The sequence below is a fragment of the Bombina bombina genome, chromosome 10, assembly GCF_027579735.1.
Source record: "Bombina bombina isolate aBomBom1 chromosome 10, aBomBom1.pri, whole genome shotgun sequence".
Taxonomy (NCBI): Eukaryota; Metazoa; Chordata; class Amphibia; order Anura; family Bombinatoridae; genus Bombina; species Bombina bombina.
In genome coordinates, this window is record NC_069508.1 from 109,338,649 (window position 1) to 109,355,747 (window position 17,099).

General features: G+C 37.4%; 1 protein-coding gene across 1 annotated transcript in view; it reads left to right on the forward strand.

The window, feature by feature from the left end:
* The window catches only part of ASTN1 (astrotactin 1), an 896,761-nt gene that overhangs the window by 684,129 nt on the left and 195,533 nt on the right, over window positions 1–17,099 (forward strand). The window contains exon 14 of the mRNA XM_053693303.1: window positions 13,864–13,991. Coding sequence (XP_053549278.1) covers window positions 13,864–13,991 — 128 coding nt within the window. The remainder of the gene's footprint in view (window positions 1–13,863; window positions 13,992–17,099) is intronic.

Here is a 17,099-nt window from a genome sequence, read left to right on the forward strand (position 1 = left end):
ACCATATACATTTGTCCCAGTGAAGAACCCATCTGTAATTTTACAATAAGTAATAACCCTTGCTTTGATTAAACTTCTTAAATATTGAATATCATATTAAAATATTTTTTGCCATAGCAGAACAATTTTGAGATAATTAAAGAAATAAAAAATAGACTAAATTGTCACATTATTTTCATTGATATGGGTTAATAGTATCTCCAAACTTAAAGGGCTGTGAAAGCTAACATTTTCTTTCTTGATTCAGAGCATGCAATTTTAAACAATTTTAATTTACTTCTATTACCAATTTTTCTTAGTATCTTTTGTTGAAAAGCATGGACCTATTCTTAGGAGCTGGCCCATTTCTGGAGCACTTTATGGCAGCAGTTTTACCAGAATGTTTGTTATTTATTTGCAAGAGCACTAGATGGCAGCACTATTTCCTGCCACATAGTGCTCCAGATGCCTACCTAGGTATCTCTTCAGCACAGAACATCCTAGGAACAAAGTAAATAGATAATAGTTGTACACTGGAAATGGTCTGCTCGGTCTGAATCACAAAATACATTTTTAAAAAAATGTTATGCTGCAGCCAGCACAAATCAGATTACTCCTCTTTTATATTCATGTGCTTTTATTTTAGAGTAATAAGTGTTTGATGTATTTTGACACAATCTCACTACCTTTCAGTTTGTCAGATAAAACTTCTGGAGTAAATTTCTTACAGACTACAGACCAAGCAAAAAAACTGAGCTATGCCTACAGCATACCTGTGTTCATGCTACCAGGTAGAGGGTGGGGAATCTACTTTTAAAATAAGCAAAAAAAAATGCATTGAATTTAGTATTACCAGTATAAATTTCACAGCATTTTTCATGTACAATTTAGTTTTATTATTATTTCTTTTATATATATATATCTTTTATTAACCCTTTGAGTGCTAAGCACTTTCCCACCTGGGTGCTAAGATTTTTTAATGTTTTTTTTTTTTTATGTTTTGAACAATTATTTTTTTAACTTTTTTTGTATTTTTTTTCAGACACCCAAGACTTACACTATTGGAAAGGTTAAGCGATTACCTTTCCAATGGGGGTCTGTAGCTGCTTAGATGTCTGAGATACAGGCTTCTAAGCAGCATGCCCCCTGCTCCTATACTTAACATTGTTAAGTATAAATAAAGTTGTGCTGTGACGTCATCACGTTATTGCGCGTGACGTCACCACGCAAAACGGGAAGCCCCGGCAATGCCTGTCACTCTACAGGCACGATCGCCGGGGTAGAAGCGGGTGGGAGCCCCCAGATCTCCCTCAAGGTGGGAGAGTGCTAGCAACGACTCTGAGCCGTCGTTAGCACCAGAGTGGGAAACTCTGCGATGGCTCAGAGCACTCAAGGGGTTAATGTTCCAACAGTATAAGTAAAAAAAAAAAAAAAAGTCTTAACATTTGCTTTTTCAGCACACCACGCAGGGTGTCATTCAAGAGAAAAAAATAAATATATATATATATATATATATATATATATATATATATATATATGCAAAAGATATACTCCAATCGATATACAGGTACATTGAAAGTCAATTAAATCAAGTAGAAAATACAGATACAAAACTAATCTAATAGGTCCTAGATTGACCGTTTATTAATAAAAAAAAAATAGAAGACTTTTTAAAAGAAAATTTCTATAAAGGACTACTGCCTATAGTTTATACTTATATACTGTTGGGGAGTTTTTAAATAAAACAAGACAAGCAAACAAACAAAAAACTTAATAATCCTAACATCATTATGCTTTTAGTATACTATTTGTGTCCAATGTGGGGGATAAGATTCTTATTGGATAAGCTGCAAGAAGAGAGGAGAGGAACGAAAGGGTAAGAGAATCTGCTCTTGAGTGGAAAAGGGGAGTGAGATTATCACCTTTTCCTATTTTATGAGAAAAACTCTAAACTTTCCCTCAATATAAATCATTGGATCATATTGATCAATAATTATTTGGTAGAGCATGTCCTGGATAAACTCAGCAAGACCGGGTGGTCTTCTGTCTTTCCATTTCTTTAAAATCAGTTGTCTAGCTATAAGAATAGCTGCATTAATTAGGGGTTTATTCTGAACTGAGCTCTCTGTAACCAAAAAGAAAATATGAGAACTATCAAAAATTAGTTTAGTTGATAAGAATTTATTTATCCAATATACAACTTGATGCCAAAACTTATGGAGTCATGGGCAGTTTTATTATTATTTCTACAGTGGGCCTTAAATGGTTTTTCCCTGTGTAATTTGAATTGAATTGTACATATTCCATCAAATTTGTTTTTTTAGAGCTATTTTGTGAACGTATTTACTGCAAATTCTTTTATTTTAATATATTATTTGTTTTAGAATTTTTTTTTAAATTACTATTTTTGTGAGCATTATTGTAATGAATGCATCTCCTTCACATAGTAAAATTCAGGGCCCACCCCTTTTCGAGACACTCTCTTTTCAAGGTAGATAATCAAGCCCTAAGTATTGGTCTCACTGTGTATATTGAGATCAGATAAGGAGGATTGTATGTAATATACAGAGAGAAAAGCTAACAAGGCTTTATCCTGCAAGCTAAGTTCATTTCATTGGGTTGTTCCTTGAATTAACAGAAACAGCTATTTCTTGTGCAAACATATACCTAAAGGAGCCATACATATTATACTTTTCAGCTGGTATAACAAGTCATTGTAAACACATTAAGGAAAAAACAGTTTTACAGTATACTGTCCCTATAACTCTAAGCCTCCGTTGACCTGTTCCTCTGCTGCCCTGGTGATAGTCTCCATAGAAAAGAGTGGATGAATGGATTTTCATTAACAAATTAATTGTGAACAACCCCTTGAATGAAAATTAGATGTAATTATTATTATTGTTTTCTTTTATTCATGACAAACAATCTTCTGTACATATGTCTAGTGTCTACAAGTATTAAATAGGAGAGGTGTATTCAGCTTGGGACAAATACAAATTTGTCTGAATTCATGCTAATTTGGTGATTTTTATATTAAACGAGTAATTGAATACATAATAGGATGAAATGGACGAAGAATAAATGATTGCTTGATCTAATCTATTTCGCCTAGATTACAAGTCTTGCGTTAGCCTTAAAAAGCAGTGTTGAGAGGTCCAAACGCTGCTTTTTAACGCCCGAGTCTGGCAGGTACAGGTGTACCGCTCACTTTTATTCCGCGACTCAAGCTTACCGTAAATTCCCCTTACATTAATTGTGTATCCTATCTTTTCAATGGGACTTGCATAACGCCGGTATTACGAGTCTTGGAAGAAGTGAGTGGTACAGCCTCTCCTGTCAAGTAGTTAAGAGTTTTATGGGCTAACGCCCTAACATAAAACTCTTAACTAAAGTGCTAAAAAGTACACTATCACCCATAAACTACCTATTAACCCCTAAACCGAGGCCCCCCCCCCCACATCGCAAACACTTAAATAAAGTTTTTAACCCCTAATCTGCCGACCGGACATCGCCGCCACTTTAATAAATATATTAACCCCTAAACCGCCGCACTCCCACCTCGCAAACACTAGTTAAATTTTATTAATCCCTAATCTGCCGTCCCTAACATCGCCGACACCTATCTACATTTATTAACCCCTAATCTGCCGGCCCCAACGTCGCCGTTTATTAACCCCTAAACCTAAGTCTAACCCTAAGTCTAACCCCCACTAATTTAAATATAATTTAAATAAAACGAAATAAAATTACTACAATGAAATAAATTATTCCTATTTAAAACTAAATACTTACCTATAAAATAAACCCTAAACTAGCTACAATATAACTAATAGTTACATTTGTATCTAGCTTAGGGTTTATTTTTATTTTACAGGCAACTTTGTGTTTATTTTAACTAGGTACAATAGTTAATAAATAGTTATTAACTATTTAATAACTACCTAGTTAAAATAAATTCAAATTTACCTGTAAAATAAAACCTAACGTTAGTTACAATTATACCTAACACTACACTTTAATTAAATTAAATACCTAAACTAACTACAATTAACTACAATTAAATAAAATAAACTAAAGTACGAAAAAAAACAAACACTAAATTACAAAAAATAATAAAGTAATTACAAGAATATTAAACTAATTACACCTATTCTAATCCCCCTAATAAAATAAAAAATAAAATAAAAAAAAAAACCCTACCCTATACTAAATTACAAATAGCCCTTAAAAGGGCCTTTTGCGGGGCATTGCCCCAAAGTAATCAGCTCTTTTACCTGTAAAAAAAAATACAATACCCCCCCAACATTAAAACTCACCACCCACACACCCAACCCTACTCTAAAACCCACCCAATCCCCCCTTAATAAAACCTAACACTAACCCCTTGAAGATCACCCTACCTTGAGACGTCTTCACCCAGCCGGGCACAAGTGGTCCTCCAGAGGGGCAGAAGTCTTCATCCGATCTGGGCAAAAGAGGACCTCCAGACGGCCAGAAGTCTTCATCCAGACGGCATCGTCTATCTTCCTCCATCCGGAGCAGAGCGGGTCCATCTTGAAGCCAGCCGACGTGGAGCATCCATCCAGACCGACGACTACCTGACAAATGACGGTTCCTTTAAATGACGTCATCCAAGATGGCGGCCCTTGAATTCCGATTGGCTGATAGGATTCTATCAGCCAATCGGAATTAAGGTAGGAAAAATCCTATTGGCTGATGCAATCAGCCAATAGGATTGAACTTCAATCCTATTGGCTGATCAAATCAGCCAATAGGATTGAGCTCGCATTCTATTGGCTGATTGGAACAGCCAATAGAATGCAAGCTCAATCCTATTGGCTGATTGGATCAACCAATAGGATTTTTCCTACGTTAATTCCGATTGGCTGATAGAATCCTATCAGCCAATCGGAATTCAAGGGACGCCATCTTGGATGACGTCATTTAAAGGAACCGTCATTTGACGTGTAGTCGTCGGTCTGGATGGATGCTCCGCATCGGCTGGCTTCAAGATGGTCACGTCCCGCTCCACTCTGGATGGATGAAGATAGAAGATGCCATTTGGATGAAGACTTCTGGAGGTCCTCTTCTGCCCGGATCGTATGAAGACTTCTGCCCCTCTGGAGGACCACTTGTGCCCGTCTGGGTGAAGACGTCTCAAGGTAGGGTGATCTTCAAGGGGTTAGTGTTAGGTTTTATTAAGGGGGGATTGGTTGGGTTTTAGAGTAGGGTTGGGTGTGTGGGTGGTGGATTTTAATGTTGGGGGTTTCGTATTTAGTTTATTTTATTTAATTGTAATTATTTGTAGTTAGTTTAGGTAATTATTTTAATGATAGTGTAGTGTTAGGTGTAATTGTAACTTAGGTTAGGTTTATTTTACAGGTAAATTTGTATTTATTTTAGCTAGGTAGTTATTAAATAGTTAATAACTATTTAATAACTATTGTACCTAGTTAAAATAAATACAAAGTTACCTGTAAAATAAAAATAAATCCTAAAATAGCTACAATGTAACTATTAGTTATATTGTAGCTATCTTAGGGTTTATTTTATAGGTAAGTATTTAGTTTTAAATAGGAATATTTTTTTATAGTAGTAGTTTATTTAGTTTATTTAAATTTATATTTAAGTTAGGGTGGGGTTAGGGTTAGACTTAGGTTTAGGGGTTAATATATTTATTATAGTGGCGGCGACATTGGGGGTGGAATATTAGGGGTTAATAATTGTAGTTAGGTGGCGGGGACATTGGGGGCGGCAGATTAGGGGTTAATAAATATAATGTTGGGTTTGGTGATGTTGGGGTCAGCAGATTAGGGGTTCATTAGTATAATGTAGGTGGCGGCGGTGTCCGGAGCGGCAGATTAGGGGTTAATAATATAATGTAGGTGGCGACGATGTCGGGGACGGCAGATTAGGGGTTAAAAGTATAATATTAGGGGTGTTTAGACTCGAGGTTCATGTTAGGGTGTTAGGTGTAGACATAACTATTTGAACAGCCAAGAGGATTTCAGTAGCTCTCATCCTATTGGCTGTTTTGAACAGCCAATAGGATTTCAGTAGCTCTCATCCTATTGGCTGTTTTGAACAGCCAATAGGATTTAAGAAGCTCTCATTCTATTGGCTGATTTGAATTTGAAGAATCAAATCAGCCAATAGGAATGCAAGGTACGCAATTTTGAAACGGCCACCTTGCATTGAAGCGTCAGTGTACGGCGGGGATCGTATGAAGAGGACGCTCCGCGCTGGATGTCTTTGCCACTCCGCGCCACTGGGATGAAGATAGAAGACGCCCCTGCAATGGATGAAGATGTTGCCGCCTGGATGAAGACTTCTTGCCACCTGGATGCCCGGACTTCAGCAACCATGAGTAGATATTCTGGGGTTAGTGTTAGGTATTTTTTTATTTTTTGGGGTGTTTTTTTTTCAGATTAGGGTTTGGGCTTTTGAAAAAGAGCTAAATGCCCTTTTAAATGGTCAGTAAACTTACAAACTAATGTTATATAATTCTGCACATAGTGCAGAATTATATAACATTAGCTTACCGGCACATTTATACTTTAAAATATTTCAGAGAAATTGTATCTAAAACCTCCTTTTACCAGAACGCCGACCCTTGCTCTACTAAGCGGGTCTGGTTTTTACACAGCGCATCACGGCAAAACTGTCTTGTCACAGTGTGCCCGGTCGCGCCATTAAAATTAATGTGCAGAATTATATAACATTAATTTGTAAGTTTACTGCCCCTTTAAGGGCAATGAAAAAGAGCTGAATGCCCTTTTAAGGACGATGCCCATACAAATGCCCCTTAGGGGAAATGGGTAGCTTCGTTTTTTTTAGAGTTAGGTTTTTTTTTTTTGGGGGGGTTGGTTGGGTGGTGGGTTTTACTTTTGGGGGGACTTTGTATTTTTTTTAGAGGTAAAAGAGCTGTTTAACTTAGGGCAATGCCCTACACAAAGCCCTTTTAAGGGCTATTGGTAGTTTATTGTAGGCTAGGGGGTGTTTTTATTTTGGGGGGGCTTTTTATTTTTATAGGGCTATTAGATTAGGTGTAATTGTTTTTATTTTTAATAATTTTGTTTATTATTTTTTGTAAGCTTAGTTTTTTTAATTTTTGTAATTTAGTGTTTATTATTTTTTGTAATTTTAGATTTTTTAATTTTTCTCGTAGTGTTAGGTTTTTTAAAATTTTAAATTTAGATTTATTTTTTTTAAATACATTTTTATTGAAGTTGTGAGATTGACAAACAAAAGAGAAACAAACATAATTCATCCAAAGGCAGGTAATTACATCCAAGTTAGGTACAAATTACAATAGCATATCATATTCCAATGAAGCATGAGAGAAGGTATGGACGAATCAACATTGAACTTCACTTTTATAGTTTAATATATAGCATATGTTCCCAAAAACGGCAGAATGAAACCTCTGTATAATCTAAGTTTACTATAGCGTAATAAGGGGATATGGCTTATGTTTCGGGCACTCCTGGACCATAGCATGTGGGAGAGGGAGGGAGTACAGCAGGCGAGAGCCGCTCGTATTAAAAAGGGGGAAGGGGAAGGGAGGGGCGGAGCCTATTAAGATATGTCAGTAAATGAATAGAAGAATAAAGGGAAGCGATATGGGGACAAATGATATGAGTGGCATGGGTGAATAAGCTACAGCAAAATATCCATCATCATTAACATATAAAAACTGAGAGACCACTGTAAAACCAAGCATATTAGTATACACTACTATTAAACCAAGGGCATCAGTACACAACAGATGATATATAGCCAAGGGAGGTATCATAATAATCAGTCACTGTGTATAATGAAATGTAGTAACTATAGGGGTCCTATCTATGGAGGGGCACATACTCACAGAGATTGTTACAAATGAGTAGGGAGCTATTGTATACACATTGTTATCAAGGGGCTAGGATGATAGGAGCTTGTCATGGCTAAATGGAAATAAAGCTTAGAACAACTCCTAGAGATAAGTATGTACTGCTGGTAAAACTACCCAATGTAACTGTTTGAATATAAGTATTAGATCAATGTGAAATCTTTGAAATGGTTACGTTTAGCTCCATAGTACGAATATATAACAGATATATTAGTCTCTCCTTGGCCTATATGTATTAATCCTGTGAAGGGATTGACTTGTCCTATCCCACAGACTCGGCCGCTGTCCGTAGGACAAGAACTGTTGTTTTAGGTTTAAATATGGGCAAGAGTAGGCTTTAAAATCTCAGTTGGGGATATCATAGATCAGGGTAGTGAGAGACCATCAATTAATTAAAAGGAGTATATGGTCCTAGGTATTGGTCTCAAAGTAGGCTATATGTGTATAATCTAGCATTATCCCCTGTATAAGATAATATTGAAATTAACCCCTACAAGTGTATCTACCTCCCCTATGCGTGGCACCCTCTGTTTGGCGATATTTGAAGGCCATTATTAATTATCAATATTCTACAAACCTCCACCAAAAACAAACAGTGAGATCTGGAATGTACAGTGTAACAAAGAAAGCCTTTGACGAACTATAAGAGCGCCATGTAAATAAAAATTACATAGGTAAGTAAACGTGCTATTTATACAATTAAATGCAGTATCTAATAACAGTGCAGGATGGTATACATTATACATTACTAGTTAGTAAAGACATGACATAGGTTATGGACTGATACCAACTAGCCTGAGCCGTTGCTGGCTGTCCTTGTGAGGCACTATGTCCTGCAGGTAAAGCTCTGGATTCTAATTAAACATAGTATATACAACAATCCTTCAAACACACTCAATTATGCTATGTGGGGGCGGAGGAAGGGGTGAGAGAAACGGGTCTACAACGGCTTCAAGGGGAGCTGACACCTGTAACACTTGAGGTGTTTTGAAGATCTAATGAAAGTACCTTAGTAGTGTTAGCAATAAGAGAATGGGGGTGCTGCCCCAAGGGGGATGGACACCCTCCCCTAGTATGTGTGAAATTTGTAACACTAGTGCAGAGTGAGGACCATATGGAGGGACTGTCAGATCCAATGAATTTCTAAGATATAAAGAGAGTAATGGCTACGATGCATCATAAAACAGGTCTTAAATTAAGTGGACTTGACCAGACACCTAGGAAACAGAAGTATGAGAATCCAAATGGACAGTTGGGGGGGGGGCAAGGGGACAAGTAAACTTCGATGTCAGCTGCAAGGTGTGAGTCCGATGAGGTAAATAATGGATTTCCATCGGACTCCCATGAGGAGTGGTTGAGTCATGTGCATAGCGCAACGTGGTCGTTAATGTACTAACCTGTAGGTTCTAGTTCTAAGTTAACTGCTCATTGGTTAAAGGCTCTTGATACCATCTAGCGTGCAAGCTATTATACATAACCTTCTAGTTACAATATACTGAAAGGAATAAGAATTAAATGCTATAAAGAATATATCATAACAAGTACATTATTTACATAAGTACGGAGCATATAGAGCCTGTTTGTGGGAGGGAGTAGGTTGGGGTCCACTTTTTTTTTTCCTTTTTTTTTTTAAAGATGATGGAGATATTTGTAGTCCAAGGGGCTGGGGGAAGGACATATGATACCTTTACCTGGGACCAGACGACTGTATGCTCAGATGGCCACCAGGCCATATTGTTGTGTATCGCATCATGTGAGGAGGAGAATTTAGCAGGAGGGACCCAAACTCGATAGGTCTAAGGAATGAGAGTAGGAAGAGAGGGACCCACAAAAAGGCTTCTAAATGCAAATAACCATTATCAAAGACCGAACAAGATATAACATAACATCGAAACAGCAATGAAATATTTCCAATAAGTTAGCTTAATAGATTCATGGTATGAAATTAAACAATTTCCCTGGGGAGGCTTATTCGTCTGTGCTCTTGACCTTCAAGATCATCTGGACAGCTGACTCTGACAAATGCCCTTATGACTATGAAAGTACTACAGTTCATCTCCTTAAGAGTTGTGGATCCTGCAGACCAGCCCCAGAGTTCTATGATCAATGATCTCCTCTAGACCAGCACTCCTGGAAGTGCCTGTACAACTGTTAGTCTCTGAAAAAAGAAAAAGTCAGAACCAGAAATAAAAAAACATTGAACATGAAACATAAGAAACCACATAGCAAAAGGATACATGTGGTCCCCAGTCCTTGGGACTTTCCCTGATATGGGGAGGTATCATTATTTTTTTACATGACCAATTGGCCGAAGAGTTGTGAATCAAAAGTCTTCTCTAGGTTCTGGTCTATCTTTCCTCTTGGGTTGTTGTTAAGGCCTTTTAGGTAAAGGTTGCCATTCTGGAGCTTCAGTATTGAGTTGTCTGGGGCTGTCTAAGAGTTTTCTGTTTTGTTCCGAAGAAGACAGGCCTAGAGATTCAAGAAGTTTCATCCCCTGGTCTGGTGTGGAAATGATGTAGGAATGGTCTTCATGCTGAAAGAAAACCTTCACAGGAAAATCCCACCAATACTTGACACTATTCTTTCGAAGAGACTGTGTGACCTGTTGGAAGGAGCGCCTCCTTGCGAGCACGTGTGGGGAAAGATCAGGGAAGATCTGTATTGGTTCCTTCAAATTTTTGTTTAAATATGAAGCCCTTAACAACTTCTATTTAAAGGTATAATAATGCAGACGGATGATGACGTCTCTTGGGGTATCTGAGTTGGAATTCCGTGGATGGAGAGCTCTATGAACCCTATCAATAAGGGGATCATGATCCTGCAGGGATCCCAAGAGTTCCTTGAATAGACCTAACAAAAAATTGGGTAAATCAGCAGAACTCACATCCTCCGGTATTCCCCGGATTCTAATGTTATTATGGTGTGACCTGTCCTCAAGGTCAGTCAGTTTAGATTCTAGGTCTGTTATCATCTCAGATAAGGATTAGGTATATGATAGTAAGTTAGCGTGGTCCAATGCAAGGTCCTCGTGCTGTCATTCAAGGGTTTCTGTGCGCTCACCCAAGGAAGAAATGTCCCTTTTAAGCTCTATGACAGAAGTCTTAAGGTCCTGCTTTAAGGACGTGTAATGAGTGTCCATTTTATCCGATAAGGACTTAATAGACTCCATAATGGAAGAGTGTGAGGATATAGATCTATCCATAGAGTGATAATCCTTTTTATGGGTACCCTTAAGTGAGAATGTTGATTCCCTGGAATTCTCATCCGATCCCTCTTGATCTGGCAGGGTTTTACTGTTGAAATGATCCGCTAGGGTCCTCTTAGGGTTGTCTGTCTGTTTCTGTTTTTTCTTTTGAGAATGCGTCATTTGGAAATGTGGATAGTTATAACAGTAAGTTTTATATGGGAACTGCTGGTTACTAATTCCAAGAAATAGCAGACTGGGTTGAAGGGGGAGAGTGTACCCCATATTCGTGGGGTCTACTCCAGCATAATTAAATGTCCACTGTGAGACAGGTAAAAAAGGGATGTAATGGTAGCGGGAGCAGCCTGGCGACAAAGATGGTTAGACCTCTTCTCCTGGGAAAGTGCTCCCTCAGAGCGATGTGGGTGAAGGTATGTGGATATGACCCGCAGGCAAGTGTGCCGGCGGGAAAGGGAGGAGAAGAGTCAGTCAGAAGGTGCCATAAGCCAAGGATATAGTGTGAAGACTAATAGGCCTGTATCTGCTGCAGTATAAATCTAGGGAAGAGTACTTTTTGTCCACGGGCAGGAGGAGTTAAGTAAAGAAGTAGATTTACCACAAGCTCCCTGTGTCTCTTAATCTGTTAATAACAAGTAACAGTCAAAGGACGTATACTTCAGAACTATAGTTGTAGAAATAATTGTAGGCCTCTGAAGTGACGGCAGGGCTAGTACTTTACATTTCTATTAATATTGGATATGTGAAGCCTCCTTTAATTCCCATACAGTTGTTCCACTACCGCACCCAACTGATTTAATGTAGACCCAGAGGTCCAGGTGGGTGTAAAGTAGTGAAGGCCTTGTGCAGGTGTGGGCCGGAGGAATTGCGCACCGAGGGTGACCGGAGCTCTCTCCAAGGGACTAGATGTGACCGAGAGGTTCCCCTGCTAGCTGGAAAGTTGGAGCGTGATGATCTAAGATGAGTAAAGTTGAGACGGACTGCTGCCACATTCAAAGTAGCACCCAGGCCATTTGCTGGGATAAGTACCTTCAAGTTCTCTAGGCTCTGATGTTCTAAGCAAGACCTGCCAGCGGACGCAGCAGACCGTCGATCTCCACCAGGTCCCCTGTCGCACAACGCTGCTGAGAGGGATCCGAGCTCCCTGCGGAGTGAAATCGCTCACCGATCCCGAAAGCTTCAGTGGCAGGCTCCTAAGTAAGGTCCGCTTTGTAGGGGTAAAAAAAAAACAAAAACAAAAAAAACAAACAAGAAATGTCCCCCAAAGTACCCCTATTTAAGGGTATACCTCGTAGAAAGGCAGATAGGGCTTGTTAAATTTTTTGTGGTATTGCTATAAATTTTGAATCTTGTACATTGTTAGCAGAGCTACAGACATACACGTCTGCTCTCTCTGCTAGTTAGCTCCGCGCCCGAAACTTAGATTTTTTAATTGGTACCTTTTTAATTTTATTAGAATAATTATGCTAGGTTAATTTATAGTTCAAACTTAGGTTTTTTCTTATTTCACAGGTAAGTTTTTATTTAAATATAGTTATATTGTAATTTAAAGTTAGGGGGTGTTAGGTTTAGGGGTTAATAGTTTAATTTAGTGTTTTGCATTGTGGGGGCCGGTGGTTAAGGGGTTAATATGTTTATTTAGTTGCGGAGATGTGGGAGGCCGGAGGTTTAGGTGTTAATAGATTTATTTAGTTGCGGAGATTTGGGAGGCCGGAGGTTTAGGGGTTAATAATTTTATTATAGTGTCGGCGATGTCCGGGAGCGGCAGAATAGGGGTTAATAACTTTATTATAGTGGCGGTGATGTCGGGAGCAGCCGAATAAGGGTTAATAATTTGTATTAGTGTCGGCGATGTCAGGAGCGGCGGATTAGGGGTTAATAACTTTATTTAGGTGTCGGCGATGTTGGGGGCAGCAGAATAGGGGAGTTTAGACTTAAACGTAACTTTGTTTTCCCCATAGACATCAATGGGTTTGCGTTACAGAGAATTTTCATTCTGCGATCGCAGGTGTTAGTTTTTTTTCCGTACACTCTCTCCCAATTGATGTCTATGGGGAAAACGTGCACAAGCACGTTAAAGCAGCCCTTGTATTTTGTGCGGTATGGAGCTTAATGCCACCATATCGTACGCACAAGGAGGCTTTTTAGTAACTCGTAATGGCAGCACCCTGTTTAGCGCAAAACTCATAATCTAGGTGAAAGGTAGTAATTTCAGAGAGTTCAAGATACGCTGCAACAAATCAGTTATAGGGTCTGTCAGAAAAATCATTAGATAAGCCTTTCTAAAGAATTGCAATCAACCCCTATATGTTCAGTTGACGTTGAAAGATAAGTCCTTTTAAATTCTTCAAATTCTGTAATGTAATATTTTTAATAAAATGAGTTGTAAATTTGCTGTTCCTATTGTAAAGACAGTAACAAATCTAAAAAAACAATATTTGGCCAAAGTGAACACTAACATGAATTAAATTTAGCCGAACATTTTGAAAAATATTAAACAAAATTTTCAGACGAAATAACTCTTTTTGTCAATGCACATATCTATTAAATAGAAAATATTACATGCAAAAAAAGTTCTAAAAAACTTTCATAGTAATACACATTTATTTGTTTTTTAAGGTTTAAACAAAAGACGCAGGTAAATTGGATAAAATAAATAATTGGGAATGCATTTTAACAATTGTAATCTCTGTAATTTTTACTTTCATATCCAGGCTTCATCATCCAAGTATTTATAAGAGTCTTTGATTTCTATTTTGTGTGTATTCTACTGTTTTGTTTTGTTTTCTAGGCTCAATAACTTTGCTCGTGGCTTGGAACATCAGCTTCCGGATGGGCTGTTGGTAGCGACAATTCCCTCAGAAACTCAGTGTCACGAAGAAATATCTGAAGCTGTTCCTGACCCAGATTTCCTAACAGGTCAGCAAAAGCGCTATCACAGTGGTCTGCTAATTCACTATCCATTTAATTAGCAGTGCATTGGCGCCACGTAGCTAATTACAATTTTTAGTACAATAGCCAGTAGGTCTGAAATGTTTAATTAACTACATCTGCAATTAGTATCTGATAGAAAAATATAAATAAATTCAGTCTTATTAGATGATAAAAAAGAGTAAAGACTATATTATTGCTCTGAGGAATCTGTTGGCGCTCAATTAACCGATAATAATAATAATAATAATAATAATGCAGGAAAATGTCACTAGGATTTAATAGATAAGTATTTAAGCCATATGGATAGATGAGTTGATCTTAAAAAGACATTCAAGGGATAATCTAGTCAAAATTAAACTTTAATCATTCAGATAGAGTATGCAATTTTAAGCAACTTTCAAATTTACTCCTAGTATCAATTTTTCTTCATTATTCTGGTATCTTTATTTGAATAAGCAAGAATGTAAGCTCAGGAACCGGTCCATTTTTGGTTCAGCACCTGGCTAGTGCTTGCTGATTGGTGTCTAAATGTAGCCACGAATCAGCAAGCTCTACCCAGGTGCTGAACCAAAAATGGGCAGGCTCCTAATCTTACATTATTGCTTTTTGAAATAAAGATACATAGAGAACAATGAAAAATTGATAATAGGAGTAAATTAGAAAGTTGCTTAAAATTGCATGCTCTATCTGAATCATGAAAGTTTAATTTTGATTACTAGACTATTTCTTTAAATACCTCTTGTTTTCATATAAGAATGTCCCATGCTCCTCATAGAGGTCAAAAAGTAATTTCTGTAACCTGCAAATGCTAAAAAATCAAAAAGCTGATTTAGGTAGATTACAGTATTGTGAAAACCTATTTGATAGATTTTGCTTTTGGGGCTCTCCAGAGAGAGTGGGTAAAAAAGCACAATTTTTACACAAAAATGAGAGGTGTTTAATTCTGCCTTTAATATATGGGGCTTTAGACCAAATAAGAAAAGGTATCCTACATAAAAAATATACGCTATGTATTAAGCAGCGGGGGCTGATTTTGAGCCCTTGCAGTGCAGGCTTGCTATTTAGTGCCTGCTTACACAAAGTTGCAAATCTGTAATCATACGACCACTGCTTTGTAACATCTATGCCAACTCTGAGGTTCACAGAGATACATCACCCCAAACTTGCTTGTTTGGGTTGATTGACAGGCCCTTCTCTTGCTCGATTAATCACACAAGAGCAAGGGCATAACTGCAAAGCAAATACTTGTGCAATAGAATATACTGGCAGTTGACGTACAGTATCTGCTGCCCACTCGCCACAAAGACCAAGCTTCTGTACAGCTTATAAATAACCAATATGTAATCAACATCCCCCCAAAGTATAAAGAAAGTAAAGGAAGTTATGAAAAGAAAATATACAATTACTAATATACATTAAAGGGACACTGAATCCAAATTTTTTCTTTTGTGATTCAGATAGAGCATGCAATTTTAAGCAACTTTCTAATTTACTCCTATTATCAAATTTTCTTTATTCTCTTGGTATGTTTATTTGAAAAACAGGAATGTAAGTTTAGATGTCGGCCCATTTTTGGTGAACTACCTGGGTTGTCCTTGCTGATTGGACAGCACCAATAAATGAGTGCTGTCCATGGTCTGAACCAAAGATTTGCTGGATCTTTAGCTTAGATGCATTCTTTTTCAAATAAAGATAGCAAGAGAACGAAGAAAATTTGATAATAGGAGTAAATTAGAAAGTTGCTTAAAATTGCATGCTCTGTCTGAATCACGAAAGAAAAAATTTGGGTTCAGTGTCCCTTTAATTACATAAAATAATATTATAGAATAATGGTTAAATATGAAGATCAAAACATGATTATATTCTAAAAGTGGAGTCTGTCCTTATATATGTTTTTTTAAAATAAGCATAATAAAGTTTCTAAATTTGAAAACAATTTAAAAACATGTTTCACATATGCAACATCTCTATAATAAATTCCAGCTTTCATAAACTTAAAATCCATCAGAATATTTGACTTTATTGCTTTTTTAGTTCTACAGCACATCCGTTGATTTAACTTTACATTATACTTTTAGAATTGTTTGAGTAACTATTAAATGGTTAAGTCAATCTGTGCAGTCTGGCAGTTTCACACCTAAAATATCTCGAAGTTCAGTTGAAGTCATTATTAATCAGCATTGTGACATTATCAAACGATGATTCTTTTCTCAAACACCTTCCTATTCCACTGTAACATATGCTGCAGAATAGGCTTTAAGATATGAACACTAATTAGCAGTTTTCATAGATAAACTGTATCTGTCATCACCCTCCACTCACTACAGCTGTCTACATCATTCCTTTAGACTTTTATTTTAACCTTAGACATACACATATTATCTTCCATTTAAGTAAATGAATAAGATTATAAATGAATAGCGCTGACCTATTTTTATTGAAAGCCCGAACAGCACAAACAATGTGTGCTTTGTTCTACATCAGGATCTTGGTCTGCAGTCTTGCTTCAAATGAAATATGGGGGCATGTTTATGACAATCTGTAATATTCAGTGGTAGATGGCATTTAATAAGTGTCAAGTGACTGTAATCTTAAATGTTACGTCCAGGAGCCAAGTCTTGTCTGTTTTTCTGTAGTTTATTTTTTTCAGAAAAGTTAGTAAAGGGTCATGAAACCAAAAACTTTATTTTATACAGGTGGTAAGAGTCCATGGTCCATTACTCCTGGCAACTACTCTTCCCTACCACTAGGAAGAGGCAAAAATTCCAAAACCTCAAGAGCTCTATAAAACCCCTCCTACTTTACAGGTACCTCAGTTTTGCCTCCAGTGGAGATTTGATTCTTTAGAGACAGGGGCTTTCAGTTTATTTTGAGGCCTGATTTCCTCTCAGAGTACATTGTTTGTCAGAGAGATGTATTTGGGTTATGGTTTGTGACTCTTTTTTCCCCTCATGGAAAATGCTGTCACAAACCTTCCATAGTGGTCCCAAGGAATTGTCTTTTGCCTCCTTTTATGGATCTACAATATACTCCTATACCATATCTCTGCTGATATGTTTCATTTCTGGTTTGCATATCTACTAGTAGATGATT